This window comes from Macaca fascicularis, chromosome 7, assembly GCF_037993035.2.
Source record: "Macaca fascicularis isolate 582-1 chromosome 7, T2T-MFA8v1.1".
NCBI classification, from domain to species: domain Eukaryota; kingdom Metazoa; phylum Chordata; class Mammalia; order Primates; family Cercopithecidae; genus Macaca; species Macaca fascicularis.
In genome coordinates, this window is record NC_088381.1 from 83871611 (window position 1) to 83885379 (window position 13769).

Consider the following 13769-nt stretch of genomic DNA (forward strand, 5'->3'; position numbering starts at 1 on the left):
ACATGGTGAAACCTCATCTCTACTAAAACTACAAAAATCAGCTGGCGTGATGGCAGGTGCCTGTAATCTCAGCTACTCAGGAGGCTGAGGCAGGAGAATTGCTTGAACCCGGGAGGCAGTGGTTGCAGTGAGCCAAGATGGTGCCACCGCACTCCAGCCTGGGCAACAAAACAAGACTCCATCTCAAAAACAAAAAACAAACCAAAAAAACCCCCATTCTTGTGCTAGAAGTGATCCTCTTCCTCTGAACTAAATGTTTTCTGGCCCCAGGGGAAGAGCGCAAGTGGGCTGAACCTGGCCTTCTCTCAACAGGACCAACTGAGGTTGGAATGCAGGCACCACCACTTTGTGGCAAGTGCCCTCAGGCCAGATGTACAACCTCTCTGAGCATCCCTTTCCTCATCTGCAAAGTGGGAACAATTTCAGTGTCTCTGGAAGGCAGGAAGAATTCAGTGAACTACTCCGCATAGTGTGTGGTATGGTAAAGAGCATGTGATCGTTTTGAGAATTTATTCCAGCTTTCCGGAAGAAGTTAGCCTTCATTGCTGCTTCCACCAGGCAGCCTGCCTTCCCAGCTACCCTCCCTCCAGGGTACAGTCTCTTTTCACTTTGCTTTAGCTTCCTCATTATGTTGCTTGCTTTCACATGTTCTCCAGAATGAAATGAATCTCTTTTCTTCCTCAGATGCCTATAGTGCAGCATGCAGCTCTTCTCTGAATCTGCTTTGTGTTATAATTATTTTGTTTATGGACCATGTCCTCTCCCTAAACAGGAACCCTTATAGGGAATTGTGGTATAAGACAGAGTATACTTAGCCTGTGTCCCTGGTTCCAGGCACAGAGCTTCAAAAAACCCTTAGAATTTCATGAGTGATAGAAGTGTCTTTCATGGGAATGAGGTGACTCATGTGGGCCCCCCACTGAAGATAGCTTCAGGATGTGATCTGGCCACCAGAAAAAGCAATCAAGTGATCAGAGAGTTAGACTTTCTGGTACCAGATCTTCAAAAAGGGGAGGTGGACTGAAGATTGAGTTTAATCACATGACCAATGATGTAATCAGTCACGTCTACATAATGAATCTCCAACAAAAACTCTGGATACCAAAGCTAAGTAGAGCTTCTTGATGAGTGTATGGATGTGCCAGGAGGGTAACATGCCAACTCCATAGTGAGAGGGCATGGATTTGGGATCCTCCCAGACCTCACCCTTCATAATGAAACTGTAATTGTAACTACAGTTCTGTAAGTAGTTCTGGTGAATCATTGAACCTGGGGTTGTAGGAACTCCTGAATTAGTAGCCATTTGGCCAGAAGTGCAGGTGGATCTGGTGACCCCTTGAAGTGTGGCTGGCATCTAAAGTGGGGACAACTTAATGGAAAACTTTGCTCTTAGCCTATGGGGTCTGTGCTAACTCCAGATAATTAGTGTCAAAATTGTATGCAGTACACCCAGTTGGGGTGGAAATCGAAGAGGAAAAGACTAACGTTATAATAGTCTTTGTGCTCCACATCAGGAATGGATAAATATATGTCAGACTTCAAAGAGCTGATATAGGCCGGGTGTGGTGGCTCATGCCTGTAATCCCAGCACTTTGGGAGGCCAAGGCAGGCGGATCACGAGGTCAGGAGATGGAGACCAGCCTGGTCAATATGGTGAAACCTTGTTTCTACTAATAATACAAAAACTAGCCAGGTGTGGTGGTGTGCACCTATAGTCCCAGCTAATTGAGAGGCTGAGCCAGAAGACTTGCTTAAACCCAGGAGGCAGAGGTTGCAATGAGCCAAGATTGTGCCTCTGCACTCCAGCCTGGGAGACAGAGTGAGACTCCATCTCAAAAAAAAAAAAGAGAGATTATTTAATTTTTGATATTCATATGGGCATTTGTTATTTCTTTGGCCTTCCTCTGTTTGGGGCAACCCCTGATATTGGAGTGTTGGTGGTAGATAGAGTCTGGCTCCCACGACACCTGCTGAAAAGGCTAGACAATCTCTCATGCAGCCAGGACAGGGTCACATGACTTAGGCTCAGCCAATATGATGCACTCACCCTCAACTTTCCATCAGGAGCAAATGTTTCTGATAGAAGCAAAAACATCAAGCTTCCCAGGGCAAAAGTAAAGTCTCACGAGGCGGGCAGGAGTGTTGATGGGGTGGTGGTGGGTGCAGTATCCGGTGGCATGAGGACAACTACAGTGCCTCGTGTTCAGCAGAGATGGCAGTGGTGCCTTTACTCACCTTGTTCTATGGGGTGATTTTTGGGCTCTATGACTGAAACTTTGTTTGTTTTCTTATCTGTTTTGTAATTTTATTGAAACCACATACTCTATTTCTACGCTTTAATAGTTACTCTTGAAGATGGCCAAATAGGAGTAGCTCCAGTCTGCAGCTCCCAGAGAGATCAACACAGAAGGCAGGTGATTCCTGCATTTCCAACTGAGGTACCCGGTTCATCTCACTGGGACTGGCTGGACAGTGGGTGCAGCCCACGGAGGGCGAGCTGAAGCAGGGTGGGGTGTCGCCTCACCTGGGAAGCACAAGGGGTCTGGGGATTCCCCTCTCCCAGCCAAGGGAAGCTGTGACAGACTGTACTGGGTGGAACAGTGCACTGCAGCCCAGATACTGTGCTTTTCCCACAGTCTTTGCAACTGGCAGACCAGGAGATTCCCTCCGGTGCCTAGGCCGCCAGGGCCCTGGGTTTCAAGCACAAAACTGGACAGCTGTTTGGCAGACACCTAGCTAGCTGCAGGAGTTTACTTTTTTTTTCATACCCCAGTGGCACCTGGAATGCCAGCGAGACAGAATCATTCGCTCCCCTGGAAAGAGGGCTGAAGCCAGGGAGCCAAGTGATCTGGCTCAGTGGGTCCCACCCCCACAGAGCCCAGCAAGCCAAGATCCACTGGCTTGAAATTCTCACTGCTAGCACAGCAGTCTGAGGTCGACCTGGGACCCTTGAGCTTGGTGAGGGGAGGGGTGTCCACCATCCCTGAGGCTTAAGTAGATGGTTTCACCCTCAGAGTGTAAACAAAGCCACCAGGGAGTTCGAACTGGGCACAGCTCAGCAAGGCCGCTGTGGCCAGACTGCCTCTCTAGATTTCTCCTCTCTGGGAAGGGCATCTCTGAAAAAACGGCAGCAGCCCCAGTCAGGGACGTATAGATAAAACCCCCATCTCCCTGGGACAGAGCACCTGGGGGAAGAGGCAGCTGTGGGCGCAGCTTCAGCAGACTTAAACGTCCCTGCCTGTCGGCTCTGAAGAGAGCAGCGGATCTCCCAGCACAGTGTTTGATCTCTGATAAGGGACAGACTGCCTCCTCAAGTAGGCCCCTGACCCCTATGTACCCTGACTGGGAGACACCTCCCAGTAGGGGCCAACAGACACCTCATACAGGAGAGCTTTGGCTGGCATCTGGAAGGTGCCCCTCTGCGAAGAAGCTTCAGGCAGTAATCTTTGCTGTTCTGCAGCCTTTGCCAGTGATACCCAGGCAAACAGGGTCCAGAGTAGACCTCCAGCAAACTCCAGCAGACCTGCAGTAGAGGGGCCTGACTGTTAGAAGGAAACTAACAAACAGAAAGAAGTAGCATTAACATCAACAAAAAGGATGTCCAGACACAGAAAACCCCTCCAAAGGTCACCAACATCAGAGACCAAAGGTAGATAAATCCACAAAGATGGGGAAAAACCAGTGCAAAAAGGCTGAAAATTCCAAAAACCAGAATGCTGCTTCACCTCCAAAGGATCACAGCTCCTCGTCAGCAAGGGAACAAAACTGGACGGAGAATGAGTTTGACAAACTGACAAAAGTAGGCTTCACAAGGTGGATAATAACAAACTCCTCCCAGCTAAAGAAGCGTGTTCTAACCCAATGTAAGGAAGCTAAGAACCTTGAAAAAAGGTTAGACAATTTGCTAACTAGAATAACCAGTTAAGAGAAGAACACAATTGACCTGATGGAGCTGAAAACCACAGCATAATAACTTCACGAAGCATACACAAGTATCAATAGCTGAATTGATCAAGCGGAAGAAAGGATATTAGAGATTGAAGATCAACTCAATGAAATAAAGTGAGAAGACAAGATTAGAGAAAAAAGAGTGAAAAGAAATGAACAAAGCCTCCAAGAAATATGGGACTATGTGAAAATAACAAATCTACATTTGATTGGTGTACCTGAAAGTGACAGGGAGAATGGAACCAAGTTGGAAAACACTCTTCAGGATATTATCCAGGAGAACTTCCCGAATCTAGCAAGGCAAGCCAACATTCAAATTCAGGAAATACAGAGACCACCACAAAGATATTCCTCGAGAAGAACAACCCCAAGACACATAATCGTCAGATTCACCAAGGTTGAAATGAAGGAAAAAAATGTTAAGGGCAGCCAGAGAGAAAGGTCGGGTTAGCCACAAAGGGAACCCTATCAGACTAATAGCGGATCTCTCCGCAGAAACCCTGCAAGCCAGAAGAGAGTGGGGGCCAATATCCAACACTCTTAAAGAAAAGAATTTTCAACCCAAAATTTCATATCCAGCCAAACTAAGCTTCATAAGTAAAGGATAAATAAAATCCTTTATAGATAAGCAAATGCTGAGAGATTTTGTCACCACCAGGCCTGCCTTACAAGAGCTCCTGAAGGAAGCACTAAACGTGGAAAGGAACCACTGGTACCAGCCACTGCAAAAACATACCAAATTTGCCGGGCGCGGTGGCTCACGCCTGTAATCCCAGCACTTTGGGAGGCCGAGGCGGGCGGATCACAAGGTCAGGAGATCGAGACCACGGTGAAACCCCGTCTCTACTAAAAATACAAAAAATTAGCCGGGCACGGTTGTGGGCGCCTGTAGTCCCAGCTACTTGGGAGGCTGAGGCAGGAGAATTGCGTGAACCCGGGAGGCGGAGCTTGCAGTGAGCCGAGATCACGCCACTGCACTCCAGCCTGGGCGACAGAGTGAGACTCCGTCTCAAAAAAAAAAAAAAAAAAAAAAAAAATACCAAATTGTAAAGACCATTGATGCTATGAAGAAACTGCATCAACTAACAGGCAAAATAACCAGCTAGCATCATAATGACAGGATCAAATTCACACATAACAATATTAACCTTAAATGTAAATGGGCTAAATGCCTCAATTAAAAGACACAGACTGGCAAATTGGATAGAGTCAAGACCCATTGGAGTGCTGTATTCAGGAGACTCATCTCACGTGCAAAGACACACATAGGCTCAAAATAAAGGGATGGAGGAATATTTACCAAGCAAATGGAAAGCCAAAAAGAAAAAAAAAAGTGGGGTTTACAATCCTAGTCTCTGATAAAACAGACTTTAAACCAACAAAGATCAAAAGAGATAAATAAGGGCATTACATAATGGTAAAGGGATCAATGCAACAAGAAAAGCTAACCATCCTAAATACATATGCACCCAATATAGGAGCACCCAGATTCATAAAGCAAGTTCTTGGAGAATTACAAAGAGACTTACACTCCCACACAATAATAGTGGGAGACTTTAACACCCCACTGTCAATATTAGACAGATCAATGAGACAGAAAATTAACAAGGATATCTAGGACTTGAATTCAGCTCTGGACCAAGAGGACCTAATAGACATCAACAGAACTTTCCACCCCAAATAAACAGAATATACATTCATAGCAGCACCACATCGCACTTATTCTAAAATTGACCACATAATTGGAAGTAAAACACTCCTCAGCAAATGTAAAAGAATGGAAATCATAACAGTTTCTCAGACCACAGTGCAATCAAATTAGAACTCAGGATTAAGAAACTCACTCAAAACCGCACAACTACATGGAAACTGAACAACCTGCCCCTGAATGACTACTGGGTAAATAACGAAATTGAGGAAGAAATAAAGATGTTCTTTGACACCAATGAGAACAAAGATACAATGTACCAGAATCTCTGGGACACATTTAAAGCAGTGTGTAGAGAGAAGTCCACAGCACTAAATGCCCACAAGAGAAAGCAGTAAAGATCTAAAATCAACACCCTAACATCACAATTAAAAGAACTAGAGAAGCAAGAACAAATAAATTCAAAAGCTAGCAGAAGACAAGAAATAACTAGAATCAAAGTAGAATTGAAGGAGATGAAGACATGAAAAACCCTTCAAAAATCAATGAATCCAGGAGCTGGTTTTTGAAAAGATCAACAAAATAGATAATATGCTAGCCAGACTAATAAAGAAGAAAAGAGGGAATAATCAAATAGATGCAATAAAAAATGAGAAATGAGATATCACCACTGATTCCACAGAAATACAAACTACCATCAGAGAATACTATAAACACTTCTACACAAATAAACTAGAAAATCTAGAAGAAATGGATAAATTCCTGGACACATACACCCTCCCAAGATTAAACCAGGAAGAAGTCAAATCCCTAAATAGACCAATAACAAGTTCTGAAATTGAGGCACTAATTAATAGCCTACCAACCAAAAAAAGTCCAGGACGAGACGGATTCATGGCCAAATTCTACCAGAGGTACAAAGAGGAGCTGGTATCATTCCTTCTGAAACTATTCCAAACAATAGCTAAAGAGGGAATCTTCCCTAACTCATTCTATGAGGCCAGCATCATCCCGATACCAAAACCTGGCAGACATACAACAAAAAAAGAGAATTTCAGGCCAATATCCCTGATGAACATTGATGCAAAAATCCTCAATACTGGCAAACTGATTCCAGCAGCACATCAAACAGCTTACCTACCATGATCAAGTTGGCTTCATCCCTGGGATGCAAGGCTGGTTCAATATATGCAACTCAATAAACATAAGCCATCACATAAACAGAACCAATGACAAAAACTACATGATTATCTCAATAGATATAAAAAGGCCTCCAACAAAATTCAACACACCTTCATGCTAAAAACTCTCAATAAACTAGGTACTGATGGAATGTATCTCAAAATAATAAGAGCTATTTATGATAAACCCATAGCCAATATCATACTGAATGAGCAAAAACTGGAAGCATTCGTTTTGAAAACTGGCACAAGACAAGGATACCCTCTGTCACCACTCTTATTCAACATACTATTGGAAGTTCTGGCCAGGGCAATCAGGCAAGAGAAAGAAATAAAGGGCATTCAAATAGGAAGAGAGGAAGTCAAATTGTCTCTGTTTGCAGATGACATGATTATATATTTAGAAAGCCCCATCGTCTCAGCCCAAAATCTCCTTAAGCTGAGAAGCAACTTCAGCAAAGTCTCAGGATACAAAATCAACATGCAAAAATTACAAGCATTCCTATACACCAATAACAGACAAACAGAGAGCCAAATCATGAGTGAACTCCCATTCACAATTGCTACAGAGAGAATAAAATACCAAGGAATACAACTTACAAAGGATGTGAAGGACCTCTTCAAGGAGAACTACAAACCACTGCTCAAGGAAATAAGAGCAGACACAAACAAATGGAAAAACATTCCATGCTCATGGATAGGAAGAATCAATATCATGAAAATGGACATACTGCCCAAAGGGATTTATAGATTCAATACTATCCCCATCAAGCTACCATTGACTTTCTTCACAGAATTGGAAAAAACTACTTTAAATTTCATGTGGAACCAAAAAAGAGCCCGCATAACCCAGACAATCCTAAGCAAAAAGAACAAAGCTGGAGGCATCATGTTACCTGACTTCCAACTATACTACAAGGCTACAGTAACAAAAACAGCATGGTACTGGTACCAAAACAGATATATAGGCCAATGGAACAGAACAGAGGCCTCAGAAATAACAGCACACATCTACAACCATCTGATCTTTGACAAACCTGACAAAAACAGGCAATGGGGAAAGGATTCGCTATTTAATAAATGGTGTTTGGGAAACTGGCTAGTCATATGCAGAAAGCTGAAACTGGATTCCTTCCTTACACCTTATACAAAAATTAACTCAAGATGGGTTAAAGACTTAAACATAAGAAACGTAAGACCTAAAACCATAAGAACCCTAGAAGAAAACCTAGGCAATACCATTCAGGACATAGGCATGGGCAAAGACTTCATGACTAAAAGACCAAAAGCAATGGCAACAAAAGCCAAAACTGACAAATGATATCTAATTAAACTAAAGAGATTCAGCACAGCAAAAGAAACTATCATCAGAGTGAACAGGCAACCTACAGAATGGGAGAAAATTTTTGCCATCTATCCATCGGACAAAGGGCTAATATCTAGAATCTACAAAGAACTTAAATTTACAAGAATAAAACAATACTATCAAAAAGTGGGCAAAGGATATGAACAGACACTTCTCAAAAGAAGACATTTATGCGGCCAACAAACATATGTAAAAAAGCTCATCATCACTGGTCATTAGAGAAATGCAAATCAAAACCATAATGAGACACCATCTCACGCCAGTTAGAATGGTGATAATTAAAAAGTCAGGAAACAACAGATACTGGAGAGGATGTGGAGAAATAGGAATACTTTTACACTGTTGGTGGGAGTATAAACTAGTTCAACCATTGTGGAAGACAGTGTGGTGATTCCTCAAGGATATAGAACTAGAAATACACAGATACAGAAAATCAAACACCGCATATTCTCACTCATAGTGGGAGTTAAACAATGAGAACACATGGACACCAGGGGGTGGGGGTGGGCATCACACACTGGGGACTGTCAGGGGGTGGGGAGCTGGGGGAGGGATAGCATTAGTAGAAATACCTAATGTAGGTGATGGGTTGATGGGTGCAGCAAATCACCATGGCACGTGTATACCTATGTAACAAAACTGCATGTTCTGCACATGTACCCCAGAACTTAAAGTATAATTTTAAAAATTACATGAAAAAAATTACATGAATTACAGAACTTAAAGTATAATTTAAAAAATTACATGTCTTTGCTTCATTTTTCATGTTTTTGAAACATAATCTTGCTGGGTATACAATTTTGTTTTGAAAAAATAAAACAAAAAAAATAGTTACTCTTGAAATTTTTCCATACATATATAATTTAACAAAGTCTAAAGCTGATATCTGGATGCTTGTCCTGTAGAATACAAGGACCTTAAAAAACTTAAACTTTGACCTGGTGCAGTGTCTCACTCCTGAAATCCCAGCACTTTGGGAGGCTGAGGCGGGTGGATCACGAGGTGAGGAGATCAAGACCATCCTAGCCAACATGGTGAAACCCCATCTCTACTAAAAACACAAAAATTAGCTGGGCGTGGTGGTGCACACCTGTAGTCCCAGCTACTCGGGAGGCTGAGGCAGGAGAATAGCTTGAACCTGGGATGCGGAGGTTGCAGTGAGCCGAGATCATGCCACTGCACTCCAGCCTGGGTGAAAAAGCAAGACTCTGTCTCAAAAAACAAAAACAAAAACAAAAACCTTAAACTTCAATCATCCTTCTTGGCTTATAAAAGCTTTCATTGTCTTACATTTTAGTTCAGTTCTCTATTTTAAGCCTAGAAAGAAGCTATTGGCCAGGCGTGGTGGCTCACACCTGTAATCCCAGCACTTTGGGAGGCTGAGGTGGGTGGATTGCTTGAGTCCAGGAGTTCAAGATCAGTCTGGGCAACATGGCAAAACCTTGCCTCTACTAAAAAATACAAAAATTAGCCAGGCATGGTGGCACGTGCCTATAATCCCAGCTATACTGTATTCCAGCTTGGGCAACTGGAGTGAGACCCTGTATCAAAAAAGAAAAAAAAAAATGGAGCCATTATTACTACGACCTTATACAAATAATGCTAGTTTAGATTTTGCCTGCAGGCTCACTACCCCTTTTTGCATTTCACACCATCTTTCTCAGATCATTCTCCTTCCTTCTGAAGGACATCCTTTAGTTGTTCCCTTAGGGCTGTGCCTTTGATAGTAAACTCTTGGTGTTTGTTTTTATAAAAATGTCTTTGCTTCATTTTTCATGTTTTTGAAACATAATTTTGCTGGGTACACAATTATAGGTTGATAACTTTTTGGCACTTTGAACATATTACTCTATGTATTCTGGTTTTTACTGTTGCCTTTGAGACATTTATTCTTAGTCTAATTAGGTTGTCAATTTTTGCAAGTAATCTGTCTGTTTCTCTCTGGCTAAAGACCTCCTTGTCTTTGGTGTTCTGTAGCTTAACTATAATGTGTATAGGTGTGGATCTTGTTTGTCCTTGTTTGGTCTATTTTGTGCTCATCTCTGTGGATTCATGCCTTTCATCACTTCTGGAATATTCTCAGTCATTTTCTCTATGAATATTGCTTCTGTTCCATTCTCATTGTTCTCTCCTTCTGGAACTCCTATTAAATGTATTTAGAACATTACATTTTATTGTCCACATTTATTTTCTGTCTTCTTTCTATAATTTTTGAGTTATATCTTCAGATCTATCTTCCAGTTCACTAATATTCTCTTCATTTTTCTCTAAACTTCCATATATGCATATGTATGTATATCTAATCTGTCTTTATTGACATATAATTCACCTCCCATACAATTATCCCATTTAAAGTGTGCAAGTCAAGCCGGGTGCGGTGGCTCACACCTGTAATCCCAGCACTTTGGGAGGCTGAGGTGGGTGGATCACCCGAGGTCAGGAGTTTGAGACCAGCCTGGGCAACATGGTGAAACCCCCATCTCTACTAAAAATATAAAAATTAGCCAGGCATGGTGGCACATGCCTGTAATCCCAGCTAGTTGGGAGACTGAAGCAGGAGAATCTCTTGAACCCAGGAAGCGGAGGTTGCAATGAGCCAAGATGGTACCACCACACTCCAGCCTAGGTGACAGAGCTAGACTCTGTCTCAAAATAAATAAATAAATAAATAAATAAATAAATAAATAAATAAAGTCTACAATTCAATGGTTTTTAGTAGATGCACAGAGTTATGTAACCATCACTACAATCAATTTTAGAATCCTTCTATCACTCCCAAAAGAAACCCCATATTCATTGTCACTCCCCATTTCCCCACCACCTTCCTCCTCTTCATCTACCCTAGAAAACCGTTAATCTTCTTTTTGTCTCAATAGATTTGCTTAATCTGGACAATTTGGTAAGTGGAATCTTACCATATGTAGTCTTTTGTGACTGGTGCCTTTCATTTACCATAATTCTAACCTGCCTTTTAAATCATTTGTTAAATTTTTCACCTCAACAATTGTGTTTTAAATTTCTGTAAGTTTTAATTTCCTTTTCAATTTACCTGATCTTTTCATTGTCTTTTTGCTTACTTTTGTGATTCTATCTTTAAATATTTCATATGTAGTTATGCTATTTTCTGATCATTCTTGTAGCTGAAGTCCTTGAGCTTCTAAATCTGCTTCTGCTGATTTTTACCCATGGTAGTTTGCTTCTCTGTATACTTGGTGATCTTTAATTGGAAACTGACATTTAGTTCATCTTAATTTGTGAAAAATCAGAGGTTTTCATTCAAGAGAAATTGCACAAGCTTCTGCAGGAGTCAGGGTGCTTGAGACCACAAGGTCCCTTAAGGGACTGACTTAAAGAATGGTCAGACCACAAGGTCCCTCAAGGGTCTGACTTAAAGAAAGAGCCTTGGTGTCATCTCCACCCCACCTTGCTGCTCACAATGCTGATCATGAAATTCACCCTCACCTGTGTATGTGTGCTAACCACTCACTCACCTCAACCTGAAGCTCTTGGTATGTGTGTATGTGTGTGCGTATGGCTAGGTGTATACATGCATGTGTATATAGGGGTGTATATGTGTGTGTACACATGTATATGTATGGGTGTGCATGTATGTGTGTTGTGTGTGCATGTTGTATATGTATATATGCATGCATGTGTATATGTCTGCATGTGTTATGTGTGTGCATGTTGTATATGTATATATGTATACATGTGTGTATGCCTGTGTGTATTGTGTGTGTATGTGTTGTATATGTATTTATGCATGTGTGTATGCATGTGTGCATGTGTGGGTATGTGTTTGGTCCTCAGCGCTGTTCTTTACCTTCTGCTTGGCCAGCCATGCACAGAGGCTCTATCTTACCCAGTGATATCTACCTTATCTGTGAATCATCAGAGACAGATCCTATTTGCCTGCAACTGAGAACCCTGACTCATGGACTAGCCATTTAGTAATAGAAGAATTATATCTGTGAGCACTGACAGAATGCCCCACCCAGTTCTAAGGGGTTTACATGTGTTAACTCCCTGAATCATCACACCTTCCCATTTCACAGATAAGAAAACTGAGACACAGAAAAGCTGGGTGACTTGTCTTGGGTCTCACAGCTTGCAATTGTTGGAACTGGGAGCTAAACCCAGGAGGCTTGGCTCTTTTCCATTCTCATGACTGCAAAAAGAAATGGAAGGGTTCAGGATCATCCAGGATTTGGCAGAAAAGGTCCTGTTTTTTGAGGAACTGCCTGCAGACACACAGGAGCCCATGAAAGCCCCAAGCTGGCCTTTCTGGTATGTTGTGTGCAGCAGTGAGGCTTGGCAGTGGCTCTGGGATTCCCTCAGCATTTTCCTGGTTGAAAGAAACCTAAATTCTAACTCAGGAGTTGAGAGTTTCCTTGACTGCATCTGTACTGACAGCCTAGAAAACCGATGCTACAGCTGCTGCAAATGCATGGTACAAGTGGTTTTGCTGCATTTTCAAATTGACCGAGAAACTCAGAATAGACTAAAGACCCCACCTTGATCCAACAGAGGCATGAAATTGATGGCCAAGTGTGAATAAGCAGTTGGCGGTGTGTCACCTGAGTGACAGTTGTATGGGGACAGAGAGCAGACAAGTGCCCCAAGGAGAAGAGGCAGTTTCCTCCTCAAGGCCTGTCTGAGGTTGTGCTTTGTCCTAGTTGGCTACTTTCTTACAAATAAGCATGCTGTTTATGACAATAGACATTTATTAAGTGCTTACTCTGTGCCCAGGTGCTAAAATAGCTGCTTTTACAAAGTGGTTTTACATTACATACTTACCTCTTTGGATCCTCAGAACAACCCTGCAACATCTGCTCTATTATTCCCTCATTTCATGAATGAGAAAGCTGAGGCTGGGGGAAATGACTTTCCCGGGCCCCATAGCCAGACGGGACGCAGACAATAGAAACCTAGCTCTGGGCCAGCGAACCTGCTCTGGGGACACTCCCCATCCCTCCCAGGAGGGTCCCTTTAGGCCCCTTTCTTTATTTCAGAGGCAGGAGGGGCGTAAGGCAGTCAAGTCACAACCCAAGGGCCAAAAACAAGCTGTTCTCTCAGGGGCCCATGCACTTGTTTTTCCTCCCGCCCCTGCAGATCTGGTTACTGAGGGCCCTGCACGCTGGGGGTTTCTCAGCAGCCACAGAAGAAACTCACTGGGCGCTGAGCTCCTGGGTCTTGAGCTGCAGGGTTTTTACCTTCACTGCTTCCCAGCTGGAATTCACCAAGTGCTGCCGGAAGGGCCCAAAACCTGAAACCAAACATGCCCAGGTTTGCTCAAGCCAGACCTTGGGACTGGGGCCTCTACTCCTGGCTGCTCTCAAGCACCAGGCCCCACCCCATAAGACTCTCTTCCTGCTCCTCCGACCATCTTGGGCCCTAGGGATCTTTGCACGTCCCCTTTCCCATGGAGGCTGCAACTGTGCCAACCTGGGAGCATTCTCAGAGTCCTCATCTCTGAGGCATTGTTGGGGAGCAAAGAAAGAACATGGAGCTGACCCACTGCCAAGATGGGAGGGCTTAAGAACATGTGTGCACAAATGTCTGAATAAAAAGCATGTTTTGTAGAGAACCCTGAAATAGACCCACATGAATACGCCCAATTGTTTGT

General features: G+C 42.9%; 1 protein-coding gene across 4 annotated transcripts in view; it reads right to left on the reverse strand.

Annotated features, from left to right (window-relative positions):
- Positions 1-13769, reverse strand: part of PGPEP1L (pyroglutamyl-peptidase I like) — a 49712-nt gene that overhangs the window by 29100 nt on the left and 6843 nt on the right. The window contains exon 2 of one of the 4 annotated variants that reach the window (XM_015453440.3): positions 13357-13409. The exons of 2 other annotated variants lie outside the window; for them this stretch is intronic. In XM_015453440.3, the coding sequence (XP_015308926.3) occupies positions 13357-13409 (53 nt within the window). Of the gene's footprint in view, positions 1-13315; positions 13410-13769 lie in introns of all 4 variants that reach the window. One more of the 4 variants, XM_073996806.1, reaches the window with a different exon arrangement.